The sequence below is a fragment of the Quercus lobata genome, chromosome 8, assembly GCF_001633185.2.
Source record: "Quercus lobata isolate SW786 chromosome 8, ValleyOak3.0 Primary Assembly, whole genome shotgun sequence".
NCBI lineage: Eukaryota > Viridiplantae > Streptophyta > Magnoliopsida > Fagales > Fagaceae > Quercus > Quercus lobata.
The window spans coordinates 656,516-675,709 of NC_044911.1; the positions used below are offsets into that span (position 1 = coordinate 656,516).

General features: G+C 35.3%; 2 protein-coding genes across 5 annotated transcripts; one reads left to right on the forward strand and one right to left on the reverse strand.

Moving 5' to 3' along the window:
- Positions 1 to 136: 136 nt before the first annotated feature.
- Positions 137 to 6,494, reverse strand: LOC115955636 (phosphatidylinositol/phosphatidylcholine transfer protein SFH13). 4 transcript variants are annotated; one of them, XM_031073846.1, is made up of 15 exons: positions 6,159 to 6,494; positions 5,045 to 5,136; positions 4,563 to 4,866; positions 4,353 to 4,452; positions 3,780 to 4,046; positions 3,353 to 3,430; positions 3,173 to 3,277; positions 3,035 to 3,084; positions 2,849 to 2,948; positions 2,589 to 2,687; positions 2,383 to 2,496; positions 2,129 to 2,291; positions 1,451 to 1,827; positions 1,288 to 1,362; positions 137 to 589 (listed from the first exon to the last, which is right to left on the reverse strand). In XM_031073846.1, the coding sequence occupies exons 2-15, from the start codon at positions 5,049 to 5,051 to the stop codon at positions 569 to 571; spliced, it is 1,860 nt and encodes a 619-aa protein (XP_030929706.1). In that variant the 5' UTR covers positions 5,052 to 5,136; positions 6,159 to 6,494; the 3' UTR covers positions 137 to 568. The 4 variants fall into 4 exon arrangements, with proteins under 4 accessions (XP_030929706.1, XP_030929707.1, XP_030929704.1 ...); XM_031073847.1 differs by having other exon boundaries at positions 1,451 to 1,662; positions 6,159 to 6,493; XM_031073844.1 differs by having other exon boundaries at positions 1,451 to 1,836; positions 6,159 to 6,493.
- Positions 6,495 to 15,065: 8,571 nt separating this feature from the next.
- On the forward strand, positions 15,066 to 17,540 carry LOC115958080. Its single transcript, XM_031076442.1, has 4 exons — positions 15,066 to 15,957; positions 16,044 to 16,214; positions 16,287 to 16,765; positions 16,842 to 17,540. The coding sequence occupies exons 1-4, from the start codon at positions 15,156 to 15,158 to the stop codon at positions 17,370 to 17,372; spliced, it is 1,983 nt and encodes a 660-aa protein (XP_030932302.1). The 5' UTR covers positions 15,066 to 15,155; the 3' UTR covers positions 17,373 to 17,540.
- The last annotated feature ends 1,654 nt before the right edge of the window (positions 17,541 to 19,194 follow it).

Below are 19,194 nucleotides of genomic sequence, written 5' to 3' on the forward strand. Positions count from 1 at the left end.
AAGTGAAAGTGATGTTAAACCAATCACAACATACAACATCAAAAAGTTGTGAAAAAGTTTATGTTTGTCCTATCTAACAAATGCAGCAAACAGAGAAATGAAATATTGAATAAGCCCATATGTAGCTCATCCTATCTCAGGGCAAATAAGGAACTGTATCTATTTATCAATGGAAGATTGAAGAATATAACCTTGTTATTTTTAAGAAGCTCCTTTTGGATGGCTTCAAAGGAGGTTCATATGAAGTCCAGTTGAGCATTTCGTATATTCAGTGGAGTGGAAAGAATGGTTACAAAAATATGCCGTATGGTAAACCATTTCATTAACTTTTTTTTTTTTTTTTCTCTACAATTTTGCAAAAGCTGAGAGGGGGGAGGCAAACCCATGCAGCTCAACCGTAAATTTTTGTCTACAGTACTCAATATAGGAAAGAAAAGGGGAGAAAAACAAGAATTGCCTTCCCAGTATGTCCCACAGCCAAGAAATGCCCCTGGAATGGCATGCTCGTTGCATCATCCTCCTCTCTCTTCCCAGTAGCTCCCATTCTACCCCTCCTATCGTCAAGTATTCAACAGAAGAATCTTCTTTGCTGCATTAAGGATCACCAGTTTCAACAAAGGAACTTTAAATATGATTATTAATTTTGAAACACAATGATAGCAAAAACAAATTTCCTCCTAACAAGAGGACAACTAGTTGAATGCATACAACAATATAAATTAATCACTATTTGAGAAACTAACTAATCAAATATATGCATTTAACATTTTAATTTCAAGAACAAAAATGCTTTATACTCGGGTGCACCATGGCAGTTACACGTAATTTAAGAAAAGGTCATGGTATATTCCATATTAGCAGAATTCTGTCATAGAAGATAATGGGAAGTGGAGAAAAATGAATATGAGTTTTTGCTAGCAGTCCACCCTTTTTGTTATATCAAATGAAATATCTGGTAAATATTTCCAAGTCACCACCAGAAATTAATCCAAGTACATTAATCCAAAATCCAGCCTTTTGAGAATCTAGAAGTTTGATAAAGTGTGTTAGAAAAATGTATTTCTTATCTAAAGGAAAAGTTAACAGAAAGAAGGCCTCTCTTAGTATTTATCCACTCTCTGTGATTGGTAGTTAACTATGATAATCACCAGGGCTCCCAATGGATTCAAGCCTCACAATTCCTATAGGACAGGATAATGATGTTGCAAGAAGGGAATAGATTTTTTTTTTTTGACGGTGGGAATATGAATTTAATACAGGGGAAAAAAATGCAGCTCTGATACTTACATGACAGTCAGACTCTTTTAATTTCTCTAGCAAATCAGCAATCTCTAGTTGCTTCACCACTGTAGAATGTAGTACCTGTAGCCAAATGATAGCAAAATATATCACCATCAATACAATCAAAATTTCATTTTCACATGAATAAATCAAATAGAACAAATCATACTCGTTTTGTTTGTTCAAGGTCAGCCTCAACAGACTTGATCCTGTCCAAAGATTCTACAAGAATTTGCTCCTTTTCCAAAGGAATTCCAGCAGGTTTGCAACTAAGTTCCTCAAATGCTTTTTCTAGTCTCTGAAGACGTTCTAGGCATGGAAGGACACGGTCTTCTTCATTTGCAGCTTCAACAGCTGGTGGATGACTATTCATGCTGTGTTCTGTCAAATTAGATGGGTGAACATTATTCTGCCTTCTCCAAAATTCAAATCGTAGAACACGTAAAAATGCAACTATTCTGAAGAAGAAAGATATCAGTGCTCTTGCAACACATTGAAAATCACTATTCTCAACTTTTTCCTTAACAGTGTTGAACCAACCACCAACTGGAGTACCTGACACAAGATGTCAATTAAGAGATAAATTCCAATAATAGCGTAATAATGAAACACAACTATATAATAATAACATATACTAGAAAATGCCATGCCTCATAATCAATTTTTTTACAATGTTCATGCAATACCCTATGAGCCACAAACAAAAAAAAAAAAATTCTTTTTATTTTGATGAAAAAAAGGCACAAACAATATGTTGATCTAATACATGCTAGAAAAATTGAGAAATAAATGATTGTCATCGTATATTATATGAACAGGTACCATTATGAATTACATTAACAAGTACCTTCCAAATTTGATGTTCCCACAGGAGGAGTATTATCCATTTCATCAATGTTATGTGATTGATCCCCAAAATATCCCTCTTCTTGATCACTTCTCACGACTTGCTCAACCAAAGAAAACTTGTCATCACAACTGTAGTAGGCATTTGTATCTAATGCCTTTACCTGCATACCAATTGTAGATTACACACACAAATTACATGCATACAAATAATAATTGTTGCAAGCAATGTGAGCCACAGCTATTAGAACTTACTTCCTCATGAACTGGGGCCAAATGAGGAAATGCAGAGCTCTTTCGTCTAACTGGGGAACAAGGATCGTCAATATCAGACCCTGATTCTGCTGTTGATGTGTTGCTACATCTTCCCTGAATTTAGAAGAAAAAAGGAACGTGGTACTTAGGAACAAGATATACAAATAATGCATCAACATAGTTGTGCCAATCAAATTAGGACTTGCCTTCATGGGCCGTAATTTATCATAAGTGTCAGATTTCTGCTGGTCAATAGAAACTCTGGTAATTTGCCGCACAAATGTTGCATCCACGCTATGTACAAGCTAAACATGGGGAGACCAATGTTAATCTTCAGATACTCAGTTCAATAGAAAGTTCAATCCTCAAAAAGATTTCATGCTTAAGGTACTATGAATTCACATGCATCTGGCCAAAAAAGATAAATCGGCAACATAAAGGAAAATCACTCTTACAAGAAGCTTACCTTCATTATGTCAGGATTATTCCACGGACCTTTATTAGATCTGAGGCACCCTCCTTCAATGGAACATGTACATTCACCACCCAAGAAATCTGGCAACTGACTGAAAGGAAACGTGTCTAAGCAATTAATTAACCGGTGTTACAGATGGACATTCAAACAAGACAGAACAAACAGATGACAAATTACCTCGAATCTATGACTTCCAGTAGTTTAGACAATGATTTGGGATCCAAAACCTGCAATTTTTTTAAAATAAATACAGTCAGAAGAGGCTGCAGGAATATTACTCTGAGAAATTATAGGCCGCCTAACCATATCCTTTACCTGTATCTTTCCAATAGTCTTTGCGTCAAGAAACTTCTGTGCAGCAGGCCAAAGCATCTTTTTGAAGCCAGGACCAGCATTGACAATGTACATTCGATGTAATGTCTGTAGATTTGTGAGAACAATTATTTACCAACACAATATAGGAAAATAAAAATATCATTTGGAAAACATCAGTACCTCAGGGTAATAACTGTTGTCTATTTTTGACATCGCAGCCAAGAGACTTGCAGCAGTCCTGGTGAAATTCTTAATGCCCTGTTTTCAACATATTATCAATTGACAGTTAAAATCCAGCAGATAAGCACTTGCAGGTTACACAAACAACCAGCAGTTAGCAGAAAAAGTTCCTATCACTAAACATAACGAGTCTTTTGTTCTTGTCCCAGTCTACTAACAGTGAGATCTAGACACCTTGATAATTATACTGATATAAAGCATAAAAACTGAAAGCCTGGTCTGATTGAACTCTTAAAGGTACATGCAACACAAGAAGCAAATCTAAACTTCCATTCCTAAAAACTTAGCAAGATTGTACTGAATTTTTTTTCTGTGACAGACCAATTTCAATTTGCCAAAGGCTTTCCAAAAGTAGAAGTCTACATACCAAGCCTTGCACATCCAATATCGTTGTTGTAGTACAGATACGTCTCTTTGCTGCAATGGAACAAGCAGGAAATTTCTCCTGTAGTGCTCTTTCAAACTCTTGGACATGGTACTTCAAGTATCGATCAATTGTAGTGATACGCATAAGCCTACTCGGATGAGCTTTCCCAAGCCTCTCAATGTAAACTGGCCTGCCTTCTCTATCAACTCCATGGTAGCCTTGGGGGTAATACTGCAAGACTTCTTCCAGCTCCTCAAATTCAAAATCCTTCACATTGATCAAGTCCAAAAAGGATCAGAATCACAGAAAATGTAGATAGAATAAGTTCTGACATAGAATGCATTCTGATTATTAGAGGACTAGTAGAACCCAGATGCAACTGTACTATTCTCCCAAGTTATGATTTTCCTTTTTCTTTTGCCACCAATTTTTATTTTATCAATGACAGATATAGTTAGAAGTTTGCAATATCCTTATATTATGCTTATATTGAGAAAATGAAAAAGAAGGTTCCTTTTTTTTTTCAACTGCACTAAAGAATTCTGTGGACTAACTATAAGTTAGTATGATTACCTCCAAAATGGTGTCCGTTCCATACTCCTTTCTCCAAATAAGCATTTCTTCCCACATCAGGATTGTTTTTTCAATGTTAAAGTCTCTAGCTTTCAAAAATCTGCTCACACAAAAAATAAATAAAAAGGAGGAGGATTACAATTCAGAATGCACGTATTGCTTGGCCCTATAAAAGGTGAGACAAACTATACATTGAAAGATACAACTTACCTCAACAAAGTATGATAATCATCATGCCTAGGTGGCAAAAGATCCCTGTCAAGTAGTTTTTGACGCAATTCACATACAGCACTCTCCTCCTTTGCATCCCGTACGTCTTCTATTGAAACTGGTGGAACCCGATGATCAATTTTCTTTTTCCCTCTTTTTTTAAGAGAATGAGTGAACTTATTTGAAGCACTAATTGCCTTCTTCTTGAGGTTTCCAATTTTTGATCTTCGTCTCTCATCCTCAGAATTTTCAAAATCTGATTTTCTTTCTCGAATATCATCATGAGCCCCCGAACCTTCTAGGCCTTCAACAGGACAAATACAGATTAGTAGTGAAAACATCACAGTGCATAACTACTGATCCCACCACTATTGTAAAGATTCAATCATCTTTAGTTATTTACTTTGTATTAACATTCCCAATTAATCAAACATCAAACTTAGAAAGTGAAAAACTGAAAATCACAGGGCATATAAGCTTACCTGACATTTCAGACCACTAGAGTCTCAACCCTAATCTTCAGAGGATTAAGACAAATCCACAGCAAGCTCACGGACATAAACCCAGCTCCACACTGTCAAGAACACAGAAAAAAAAAACAGCAACTAAGTATCCAAATTCCAAATGTAAGAAACCATAATATATTGTATGTCACAACTCACAAGCGCAACATATATTTGACTTCTTTTTTCTTTTTTTATTTAAAGAAGACCAACAAACTTCCTACTTAAATAGAAGAAATAATAATCGTTGACAAGCTTTCTTCTTTTTTATTGGTAAGCTAAAAATTCACTAGGTGGGTTTTGTATCCACAAACTCAAACCTCCATCCAAACTTGTGGGAGGAGAAAGTGCCATTTGTGCTAGAAGAGCTAATTGGCAGTAATACAAACCTAAACAACAAAAAATCAACATATGGGTTTTGCTTGTGGATGAGAATGAACCAACTTTCTTGTGACGTGCCACTTTCCCTGTGTCTTAATTCATCAAAAATTGCCCCTTTCCCGTGAAACAACAATTATTTTCCGGGAAACTCAAACATTTCACAAGAAAGTCAGAATTTTTCCTCTAACTTTCACGCTAACCAAACAAATCCTAAAACTTTTTCACCAAAACATCCTGTAAATCCAATAGATCCATAGAAACGAAATTCCCCCCTTCACCCCTCTCCCCCCCCCCCCCCCCCCCCAAAAAAAAAAAAAAACAATAAGATATTAAATTCACCACCTTTGATAGATTATTACTTCCTGATTCAACAATTTCCGGAAGATTGAGAACCAAAGCCTTAAATTTTATCTTAAGAATCTTCTAAGACATTATAAAAATAAAAAATAAAAAGGAAAAGTCATCAAAATTAGCATACAAAAACTCAGCGATACTTACTAATATTATTTATATTTAGAATAAAAATAATAATAATAGCACTTGCAACAAATGCAACAGAGTGATAGCGTTGAAACAAAATTAACATTAATAATGTTAATGTTAATGTTAATGAAAGTAACAGTTGGTGCAAATTTAGAAACGCAAGCAAAAAAATCAGAACAATGCCGACAATAGCAATTAGATCTCTCTCACATTAAATTACAAAACGCACCGTCTACCAAGAATTGGAGAGCTGGATGGAGAGAGAGTCTTTATCTCTCTCGGAAACGGAGCGAAAACTGAAGCTTTTCAACTCCGTTCCCGGAGAGTCGGGAACTTTCTTTCTTTTTTATTTTCCCAAGAAACAAACAGAATTTTGGGGTGAATTCCCAAAGAAAAAAGAGAAAATTTGTGTTGTGTGTGAGCTCAGCTCTGAAAGAGCGAGCCAAAAAGAAAAAAAGATCTAATATTTTCTCTCTCTCTCTCTCTCTCTTCGATTTGAGAAATAAAGGGAATTCTCAATTCTCACAATTTCTCTCTCTCTATCTCTAAAAGAAGTGAAGGGTCCTTCCAGCGACGCCTCTTTCCTTCTTTTACTTTACTTCAGGACTTTGCTTATTTGTCACCCTCCCTTTGCACACCTGTCTCTCTTTTCTTTTTTTTTTTCTTTTTTTTTTTTCTTGCGGGTAATAACATTTTTATCCACACTTTAATTAGTATAATTCTTACTGATTCTTATATTATCATTTTACTATCTATTATTAACAACTTATCATCTCAAACTATAAGTCTAACATTTTTTTTTTTTAGTATCGCATTGTAATTGGTGTATAAAAACAGCGGCAATAATAGTTTAAAGTAAAATTAAATAAATGTTGCTCCAATCATAATAATTTAAAAATATTGTTTTAGCATTAGTAACTTTCTTTTTTGCTATAATCTATATTATTTATAAAAGGATTTTTCTCTTTGAACTAAACTTTTATGTAGCTTCGAAATACCCATAAACCTTAAGTTTAACTAGGAAAAAACTTGAGGAGAATCTGGTAAAGATATATCTCCAACTCCACTTAAAATGCCTACAAAATAGAACACTCTCCTACCAATTCATGTTTCAAAACAAACTTATCCAAAATAAAAATTAAAAAAAAAAAAAAAAAAAACTCATTGCACATGCAAAACATATGTAATAAGACTAATATATTATAATAATTTAATAACAAAAGCGAATAAATAGTTAATCACGAGGTTAGGATTTCAATATATATATATATATATATGATTGCATTGATGAATATAACACAAAACCTGTTATTCTCCCTAATGACAATCAATTTAACTCTGTAATGGTCAATGCAATTTAATTCAATACATAATTTTTGTCCACAAGTTATTATAGAGGTAAATTTTTTTGGTGGAATTCATCTAATCAATTTAGATTAGTATTCTACAAACTTCTTTACATAAGTCAAGTCCACCGGTTTTAAAATCTGAACTATACATACATGATTAACTCAAAATCTAAGTTCACGCAGAGTTATCAAACATTACTAAATTCTCTCTGTTTCTCTCTTTTGTTTGGAGAATCAATGCTAGATCATCTCAATCGGTCAATCCTATCAAATCTGTTTGTTTAATAAAGATTCTGGATTAGAAAGGGTGGGTGAGGATGAGTGATATAAAAAAAAAAGGGGGAAAATTAAGGAATAATTTGAATGGATAACAAATTACTAAAATATTACTCTATCAATTGGGTTTATTTTACAGTGAAAAAAAATAATATAGATTTAAAAAACTTAACAGTAATTAAAAAAAATAAAAAATGAACAGACGTCGGTGACTTTAGGAAGGTTGATGGGATAGGATGGGCGTCGGCGAGTTGTTTGATAAAAGTAATGGCGTGCTAGCTAGCTTCCTCTTTTGAACTTTATTATTTTAGCTGTTCAATTCAGAATCCATGAAGTTGTTTATTTATTATTATTATTTTTTTTTTTTGAGAAGATGAAGTTGTTTATTTATTATTTAATTTATTAAAGTACGAAATTCTCATCATCAATACTACTACTCCCTATACTATTACTACTAGTTGCTGATCTTATGGCCGAAGCTATCAGGCTATGGCAGGAAGACAGGAACACTTTTTACTTTAAGCATATAGTAATATCAATATGAGAATGAGTATCCATGTATTTTGTGCCAATTTCACACCAAACATGTACTTTGCAACACTTGTCTAATCTTGGTTCCGATATACTGTACCTTCTATCTTCTTATTATTATCATATTATATATTCCCAATTCACATGGGTTGCAATGAATGTACTGTATTACTTCTACTTTTTTTTTTTTTTTTGGGCCAATGCTACCGAATATTTTTAAGGTATTAGTTAATAATTTATTTAAAAATTTTTGTTATGAAAAAAACAATTAGTGTTTTAATAATTTTTTTTATTTTTCATAAAAGTAGTATCAAAATTTTCCTAAAATGAGTTGTTAACCAATACTCTAAGAGCACTCGGTAATATAACCCGATAATAACAAGACATAATAAGTTTGATTTTTTTTTTTTTTTTATAAAAATTTTCTTGAAATGATTTATTAAGATATAAGCATACATTAGTCAAATCTTAATATATAAACACCTTGTTACAAAATTATCTCTACCTTAATCATTACAGCAACACAAATATCTAATGTTTCACTGGAAAAAATTAAGACTCATATTGTATGCTTGCATTACACATCAACATTTATATTAAGTGCACAAAAGGATCTAATCGGAGTATTTATGAAGGTTTGAGAAAATATCTTTAAAAATTTATTTATATTTAGAATTTATTGTATAAGGGTTACACTTTTTATTTTCTAAATTGATTTACTCCATACATACATATTCAATGCAGTGATATGCGCCTTTTTTTATGTTGATAGTAGAGATTTTTATTTTTGTCATGTCAAAACTTTAAAATAAGTTTTGTGTTGAAAGAATTTGAATATTGACTTCTTATCCAAGGACTAAAGATTTAATCAATTAAATTAACTCGAATGCACCTGATTGTAGAGATTTGAGCAATATTACTATAAGGAAAATGCTAAAAATATTACAAGTTTTATTACAAAAAGTTTACAAACTGATGTGATAATAAATGCAATTGGTAGGTTTCAACCACCTTATAACTCAATATTTAAATTGTCTCTTTATGATCAGTGACACATTAGTTTGTACACTCAATGTAATGAAACTTGTATTATATGTAACATTACTCTTGCTATAATAATGTGTCGATTACGTTATATTATTTTATATATAATAAATTATTGGAGGAGATCCACTAAATAGTGTGAAGGGGGATAAGATCATAAGAATGTAGACAAAGCAAACCCCATGACTCCTGGCTTAAGCAAAGGAAGGGAGGAGAAGGAAAGGATTTAAAGAGAAAAAGTAGCCCCATTACTCTTGGATTTGAATCATAATAATCCATGACTAAAAATCAGAAAAGAGAGTCTTAGGGTCCGTTTGGATACAGCTGAAAACTGAAAACTGAAACTGAAAACTGAAAAACACTGTAGTGAAATAATTTTTAAATGTGTGAATAGTATCGTAGGACCCATTTTTAATGAAAAAGTTGCTGAAAAGTGAAATTTGTGGGTCCGTAAACTGTACACGATGTGCTGTGATTGGTCAAAAAAATTTGAAAAGTCAAAGTTTGCGGCTACTGTTCATTGAACAGTACATGAACAGTAGCCGCAACACTCAAAACGCTCAAAAACGCGTGAAAAAAAAAAAAAAAAAAAACCAAACAAAACGCAGACGCAGAAGTTTTCATCCCAATCCAAACGCAACCTTAATGTCCAACCAAAATATTGTAATCTATGCCAATTTAGTTTCCTATTTATTTAAAGGGTCCTATTAACGGGTGTCTTCAAGGGCAATTGTTAATAAATTATTTTAGAAAATTTTTGACATAATTTTTATTGAAAATATAAAAAGTGATCAAAACAATTAATTGCTTTTACTCTTTTTCCATAATTTTTTTTTACAAAAATACTTCTTAAACTAATTTCTTTAGAATATTTGATAGTATTTCTCATATTTTAATTACAAACCATTTTTGGCAGAAGACCTTACTTAAAACATGTAGTACTATACAAGTTGATTTCATTGTCAAGAATTAATTAAGATCCATTTTTGGTTGCCCTGCTTAGCTCATAGATCTCAAATGCGTGGAGGTATAGTACAAGTCCACGATCAAATATTTATTATGTGGCTACAAAATTCAGAACAACAATAAACGATTGTGTCATAGTATATTTTTGCCATTATTATGTATTTAATGAGACAGTAATTAATAATCCGAGGATATGGAAACATTGAATGTTACTTCCAGAGAGTTAGTTAGTAGTTGAGTTGGTAGTTTTGTTAAAGTAGGCATACAGGCCAACTACCTGGTCCCGTTACATCACTCTACCGCAATGCATTGAAAAAACCAAAATCTGCACCTAAATCACTTTACCCAACGTACCATTTTCTTCTTTAAATTACATAAAAGGCAAGAAATTGTTTTACAAATTGAATTTTTATGTGATTTAATTAAAAACTTAATTTCAAGTCATGTTTTCAAGTTATAAAAGTACAGTGGGTATAAAATATATTGTGTAAAACAAATACCGCTTTATATAAGAAGGCTTCAAGCATAATTTAGATTTGAGCTTTCACATACTATTATGTGTGAAAAATGCATTCTATCACATTAAAAAAAAAAAAAAAAAAAACTACTTTATTTATTTAACATCACCATTTCAACAATACATTATATATTTCATTATTTAGTCTCTTATCACTCTATTTAACTACTTTTTCTTTATTATTTATTCTCAACAATCTTTTTTCTTTCTTTCTTTTGTACCCTGTTCGATAAAATATGCCTTTTTAATTTATAAATATTGCTATAGTGATCATCTGTATTTAGATGATACAATATATAGCAATGTGTAAAAAATTGAATAGAAATGTATAACCGGAAGTCAGTGTGTTTTACTTTTTAGTGATTTTTTGCTATTGTATCATCCATATGCATTTTGCATATTTGGATGTGAATGCTCCTAGTTATCAATTTTAAATTTATGAGATCAGTTTAATTTGAAAATTTTCCCCTTTTTTTTTTTTGTTATTTTAAGTAGTAATGGGATAGAAAAACATGATAAATGTTAGATAAAATTTTACGTTTCACATAAAACTTATTTATAAATCAATTTGACCACCATTAAACAAATAAGATAAAGAGAGAAAGCACGTTTTGGAGAAAGAAAGTTCCACTTAAAATGAGAAAGTGAAAATCGGTCATCTATGCAAGAAAATAGAAACTGTTTACCTAGGTTAAACCGAAAGTTTTATCAACAATTCCATCTCTTTCCATTTTTTCTTGGTATGTTACTGTTCAGAATAACGAAACTTAAAATAAAAATAGTTGCATAAATTTGAACTTTTATTGGCAAATATGGGACGTAATTTAAAATAAGATATAATTCCTAACCCTTTAAGATATGTATATTTTTGCTTTTTGGGGTCGGGGCAAAGGAAAGTCTGAGCCTAATCAGTAATCACAACAACTAGCATGGATTAATTAAGGTAAAGTGTCGTGAAATACTTGTACATGCTTTATGGTATTTTTTGTGTTAAGTGTTATTCTCAACAACCAAACAACTTTATTTATTCTATTATTATTGGTTGTGAGGGAAAACTTAATTATAAATAGGAGTAAAGAAGAAAATATATATATGAGATGGACCCATCACTATACGCAAGAAAACCTAACGAAGGAGACGTTTTAATTAATGAGAAATTTCCATTTGTCTGATCATAATTCCAAGCTACGAGGTTGACACGGCAAAGCAATTACAGCTTAATTGGCTCGTTTCATACTCTTTCTAACATAGATAGAAACGTTGCTAAAGTTAAGCATTGACGAATCGATGCTGCTTTAAATTTAATTTACTTTTTTCTTCTCAATGCTTCTTCTTTCTTCTAGAGATAATCTATGTACGTTGCATCAATATTGATCATAGTACTGAGGTAAATTATATGAAGTCAAAACCAAATGCCTCGTCAGCATCAAAGACAGAAAAAGTCAAAAACCATATATTCTTTTTCAGAAGGAAAAATAAAAGTTGGGTTCTTATATATATATTTGATCACTGTACTTTGTTGAGGAATTTAATACCTAATAAGTCGTCCAGACAAATTATAGTGCCACTTTAGATTTATTCTCAATCAAGTGGTTTCTCAAAGTCTTCTTAAAAGAAAATTAAAAATAAAAGTGGTTTCTCAAAGACAATAAGTCAATAATGTTAAGAAAAATTAGTGTCAAACAATTTTCTTCTAACCTGCCCATGTAGTTCTAACTTTTTTTTTTTTTTTTAAATAAGATAAAATTTTAATTGATAGTGTATACTTCATAATTATTATTATTTATCATTAGACCAAAATATCAATTCTTTTTCAATGTAGACAAATGGATCTCACATAACACTAATTTTGAAGTCATCAAAGTCTCATCACCAATGAAAAGTCAATTTGGAGTTCAAAGATGTTGAAAAGAAAGAAATCACAAACAAAAACAAAATTGTCCTTTTGATAGATAATTATATAATATTTCAATAGTACAATAATAATGTATTTCTTCTTTTCAAATAATAATGAATTCAATCATAAATATAGTTAGTAAGACTCACTTTTACATGAGAGGAGGGAAGATACCATTATTATATTACGGATTTTTTTTTTTTTTGCTAAATAAAAAGGAGGTCTCCAATACCATGTGTATCACTCAACTCTTATCAAGTATCATGTGAAGCGATATGAGAACTTTTACTACCTAATCAGCTATGATATACTGCTGGAGCTTCTTTTTTTTTTAATTAATTACTTGCCTTTGATGGTGCATACCCATCACGTAAATTCATCAACAGCAAATGAAATTTTGATGTTGACCTTTTGTAATTGTGATTCGTGGACATTTACATCATTGTTATTTTTAGATATGCTGTACATTTTTCTTCTGAGTGCCCCGGCTGCTAAGTACTAGTCCATGAATGTCAATTTTTGAAATTGTCAAATAAATTATCTTCGTATAGTTAACTATCCATCTAATCAAAGTCGTATATGAATCCAAACCATTAACCTCAACTTAGCGTAAGCATGAAGTTTTGTTCCACGTTTTAATCAAAGACTTGTTTAATTTGGACCCCCAACCATATAATAGAGTGTGCAACCATGATAGGACAGCTTTAAGCTAAGTTGCATTTAAGTGGTCAAAAGATGCCTAATTCCATTAAGAAACAAGCAAAAAAGTAAAAATTCTTTGTGCTTAACAACTACAAAACAAGTCGCCATCTTTTTGATTTGAGGGTAGGGAATCGAGGATACATGCATAATTTGCTTGAGTCTTTAAAAAATTACACAAATTTTATATATGTATATACATGATAGTGATCATGCACCAGTCTCTAGCATAGGATAAGGGAAGACACCACATTGGTCACACCTAAAAGAGAATTTGGCTTAAAAGGTACTGATTCTGCAACAACTAGAAACAAGTTCTATTAAAGTTTATATGACATTCTAATTTCTATGGAAATAGAATTGGAGGAAAAGAGATTACACACAATGATGAGTGATAACAGTGGTGACCACTGAGCAACACCTCCAGGTGTTAAAGCAAAGGCCAAAGAACAAAAGCAACAACACAGCATACGTTTAAGATGGAGACATAGAGAAGGAGAAGAAGGGCGCGTCAGAATATCGAGAAGTCACTCTCGAAAAGACAAAGACTAGAGAGAGGGGGAGACGATATTGCATGCAGATGCAGTTAATTAATGGTCACTTTCACCATCTAATTCCTAGCTAGAGCTAGCTACCCAATACTTTTTTTTTTATTAATCAATCTAGCTTCTTCGTCTCTGCTCTGTGTCGCTCTCTCCCAATGGTCCCAATATTATAGTATAGTGTATGGTCACATTGTGTGTGAGTCTCTGAGATTTTGAGAGGCTCAGAACTAGCTTAGCTAGGGAGAGGAAGTAGTAATTAATATATATTTGGGTGTTTCTGTTTGTAACTTTTATACTACTGTGCATGCCTGCATGGCATTACCAATCTTTTATGTTGTATTGTCTTAAGGTGTGTCTGCATTAGCCTCAGACATTCCCACGTCCAAGAAAGTGACATCGTATATAACTATATATAGATACTACCTATTCATACAAAGATACTACTTGATATCGCTCCGAATCAGTAAGGTGGATGGCCTGGCTTCGGTGGGCTATCGAAACGGTTGATGGCCTGCAAGGAAGGAAACGCAATCAAAGAGGAGACCGGAGAAGACCGGTCGAACCCCCTCCGATGGAGAAGTTAGTTTTGTAGAGAAGGAAGTTCCAAGTATTTTGGAAAATTGTCTGAGTGAGAATCTTCCCTTTGTCGGGTTCAGACCGGTCCCTTATATAGGGAGCCTGGGACGGTTACTTGTCCAATAACCGTTCCAGGATTTGTGGAAACCAACAACTCCGGAGTTAACTACCTCAACGGATATAAAATTGTAACCGCTAATGGAAGTTAACTTATTCGAAGGGTTTGTTGAAAGTCTAAGTGTTGAGCTTCCGTCTGTCTAGCATAGGACGGTTTGGTTCGTCCAAAGATATCTATCGATTGTCCATGGACGAACCCAATGGACGATCATGCCTCATGGAGGACAGTTTATGGAGTGGTGCTATTATTCATGGACGCTTCTTCCTCTTCTGGATAAACTCTGGGATCAATCCTGCGTTGTAGGCTCTGGACGAGCCAGTTGGACGAGCTGGAGATGGGAATTATTTTCCGCTTCTCTATCAGTTGCCCCTTTGTCCAAAGGGTCGTCCAGGACATTGTCGTGATTTCAACAAAGTTTCGCTTTTTCGTACGCCACGTGTCACGAAACCGTTGGTTGGCCAGCCGCGTCGATCCCGTTTCCCAAAGAGATCACCACGTGTCAATCTCTGAGTGGTGAGTGTCGCTTCGTTGACCCTGTTGCTGGGGCCTATAAATAGCGCATTCTCTTTCATGCCCCTCACTTTTTTCCTCATTCTCTTCTGCAAACTCGTCCAAGATTCTCGTCTAGCACTCGTCCTAGTTTCATCAGGTATTTCCTCTTCCTTTTTTCTTTTTAGGCTCTCGTTTTAAGTCCTCTACATTTCAACCATGCCTTCATCTTCTAGTCTAGAGAGAGAGATAGACGACTACCAGGACGGTTCTTCTGAGAGTGACGGTAGTGTAGATAGTTCGTCCTGTAGTGACTCCTCAGACGAGCATTACTCGTCTGGGGTTCCTGGCATTCCCTTAGAGGAATTTCAGGAACAACGACGTAGGGCGGCTTCTGGATCTGGGGCTAGCTCGTCCAGACAGCCATCAAGTCCTCCTCAAGACGAGGAAGAGGACGAAGATGTAATCTATAGTTGTGCCCCAGAGGTAGCGTCCACCTTAGACGATGCTAAGTTAAAAACTCTTGTAGATAGATACCAAATCCCTAAAGAGCTTAACCCTCGTCTACCCCAGCCTGGAGAATGGTGTTGTTCCCCTTCCTCAGGCTTAGGGGTATACGCTTCTTACCTATTAGCTGGCCTTAGGTTTCCCTTAAACTCTTTCTGCAGAGACCTCTTCCAAAGGTTGGGTATTGGGCCAAACCAGCTCAATCCCAATGGTTGGAGGACGATAGTTGCCATGCAAGTATTATGGCGTGAGGCATTGGAAGGGAACCGTCCAATTACAGTGGACGAGTTCCTTTACTGTTATAAGCCCTCAGAGATCAAAAAATCTGCTGGGTTCTACCAGTTCTCGTCCAGAGGTTCGTATTACAGTTTAATAACGGGCCGTAGTTCGTCTGACCGTCTTTGGAAAAAAGAATTTTTTATTATTTCTGGAAATTGGGCTGGGGACCCAGCTGATGTGGGTATTCCCTCCTTCCCTCCTTTTACCAGCCCTCTAGGTCGTCTTCGCCCTGAGGGTATGTTTTTCTTTCCATTTTATCTTTTTTGTCCTTCAACAAATTTTAATCTGTCACTCGTCTAACCATTTATCTTGGTGATGCAGCTGTCGTTCGTCCACGTTTGGATAAGTTTTTCTTGGATCAGATAGAAGTGGTTCGCACTTTTCCAGGAAGGACTTTCCACGACTTGGTTACTTTTACTCGTCTAGCAACTTGGGGACTTGGTCCAATCCCAACTGCTGAGAATTTAAGTCACGAAGAGCTCACTCGTCGAAGTAAGTGTCGTCCACTATACTTTGTTATTTCAGTTTTTTTTTTTTTTTTTAAATTAATTTTTCTCGTCATAGGGATAAGCACGATGAGGGAAAACAAAGAGAAAACAGTGGCTAGCGGGGACGAAGATGCTGCTGCTCCTACTGTCAAAGTGGCTTCCGTCCAGGCTGGGAAGAGGAAGTCAAAACCAATTTCAAGTACTGTGGACCTGGACGACCTTCCCAGTCGTCGTGGCCACAAGAAGCAAAAACAAAGGCCTTCCCTTCCAAAGGTTCCCAAGTTCGTGCCACCAACAGTGAACTTGGACGAGCCTGTGGTGGACGTGGAGCCCGTCCAAACGATTCATCCTGCTCCGTCTGATCCTCCCCCAGCTCCCAAAACTTCTCAGAAGTCTGGCTCGTCTGAATCCTCTGATCGTCCCTCTAATTTGGTTCTGGACGAGGGTTATGCATGGAGGACGTTCAAAGGGATCGTCACTGATCATGAGGTTAACGAATGCTACAACATGTCAGTGAAGGAGTTTGAGCGTTCTGGCATCCATGACCTTTTCAAGGTAAATTTCTTCCTCGTCCTTGTGTGTAAACATTTAATTTGAATAAAATGTCTAACTCCTTTTCGTCCAAATGCAGGCTATGTCAAAGTTTTATACAGCGACCTGCCAGGCCAAGGAGCTTGCTACAGAGGCCAAGACAGCCAAGGATAAGGCTAAGGAGCTGGGCCATGAGGTTTTGCTTAAGAAGGGGGAGGTCATCAGGTTGACAGAGGATTTTAATCGTCTGCTGGGAAGCGAGACGAAGTTGAAGAACGAAGTAGAGGAGCTCAAAGCTGACAACTTAGAGAAGGATACCCGCATCGTCCATCTCGAGGGACAAGTTTCAGAGCTTACCTCGTCCTTGGAGAAGGCACGTGAGGAAGCAATAGCTGCTTTTAAGAAATCTGACGAGTACAAGAATCGTCTAGACAGTCATTATGCAGCTGGGTATGAAGACTTCCGTGCTGATGCCAAGGAGGCGTATCCTGATTTGGACTTCAACTCGTTCAAGCTCCCTCTTGCTACAGAGAGTTCCGCGTTGCAGACGAGTTCCGAGGACGTCAACATCATGGACGATGCTAACACTGAAGTCATTCAGGACGATCCCAAGACGAGCTTGCCCAAGTGAAATCTATTTCCTTAGAAAGTTTACTTTTATTTGCCTTTTCATAGAAGTGCCTGTTGTTTTGGGCTTTTTACTTCTTCCTTTTTTTTTAAAGTTTATGCAAGTACAATCATCTCGTCCAGGATTATGGACGAGTTTTATATACATTTTCATATTCAAAACTAAAGGGGTTTTTGGACGTTGGTCGTCCACCCTTAGAATTTCATGAAAGAAATGAATACTTCTACTTTTACTTCCATTGTGTTTGAATATATATGTTTCCAGCTTTATGTATGAAATTCTTATTTTCATCAATGTGTGGTTCGTCCATCTAGGAATTTACTTCACCTCGTCTTGGGCATGGGGGTGAATTTTATTACATCACCAAGAAAGTAAATTGGTTCCTTTTGCCTAGATTTTTCGTTATTCCGAAACTATGGACGATCATTTTGTCGTCCTTGATGTTTAGACTTTTTTAACGATTTTTCGTCCAATGTAATGGATTGTTAAGCTAGTTTTGAAGTCTTCGCTCGTCCGCGTCTTGGACGAACACTTTTGGGAATTCATCTCGTCTTGAGGTCTAGACGAGTATTTCCTTTTCATCTCGTCCTTTCTTCTGGACGGATGAAATTTTGCTTTATTTTCAGCTTATTCTTCATCTCGTCCTATGTTCTGGACGGATGAAACTTTGCTTTATTTTCAGCTTATTTTTCATCTCGTCCTATGTTCTGGACGGATGAAACTTTGCTTTATTTTCAGCTTATTTTTCATCTCGTCCTATGTTCTGGACGGATGAAATGAACCTTAGTTTCAATTTTGGGTTAGGTTCCATGTCGTCCTGTGTTACGGACGGATAGACCTTAGCTTCATTTTCAGCTTAGGTTTCATCTCGTCTCTTGCTTTGGACGGATGTACCTTTTCATCTTTCCTTTGGAGGAAAGCTCATGGACGATATGTCCTTTCGTCCAAGGATTTCATTCGTCCATGCTCGCTTTCTTTTTTGCGGATCAATCTAAATGACCATATAAGGATTCCAATAATATACTTTAAAACAATATATATATTTGAAAACCCAAACTTATGTAATCATTCGTCCACAGGCATGGCACATGCTCATGAGCTAGTGCCTTATTGAATTAGAAATACAAACCAACTCATCCATGAATAGCACAAAAGTGAAGACACTAATGTACTTTCTAGGGGATTATTAAAATACTTAAAAACACTTAATAGTAGTAAACACTTCTGCTCGTCGGATACCTCGTCCAAGGACACTGGTGAAGAGTCAGCACTTATTGATGGTACTTCCTGAGGTGCTCAACATTCCAAGGGTGTTCCAGCCTCCGCCCATCCAAAGCTTCCAAATAGTAGGATCCTTGCCTTTTGCAGTTGATAACCCTATAAGGTCCTTCCCAATTTGGGCCAAGTTTCCCGTAGGCCGGGTTTCTTGTTGCCAAGGTAACCTTCTTCAAGACGAGATCCCCGATGTTGAAACGCCTAGGCTTCACCATAGCGTCATATTGTCTTGCCATTAGATTTTTGTACCTTGCTGTCCTCTGCTCTGCATCCATCCTGACCTCGTCCATAAGGTCAAGGTTAAGACGGAGCTGTTCCTCGTTTTCTTCAGTTTGATACTTCCTCACCCTGTGGCTCGTCATGTGTACTTCTGCTGGTATAACTGCCTCGCTTCCGTAGGCTAGTTTAAAAGGAGTTTCTCCTGTTGGAGTTCTCGCTGTCGTTCTATAAGCCCATAAAACACCTGGTAATTCATCCGGCCATATTCCCTTTGCCCCTTCGAGCCGAGTCTTGATGATCTTCAACAAGGATCGGTTTGCTACTTCTGCCT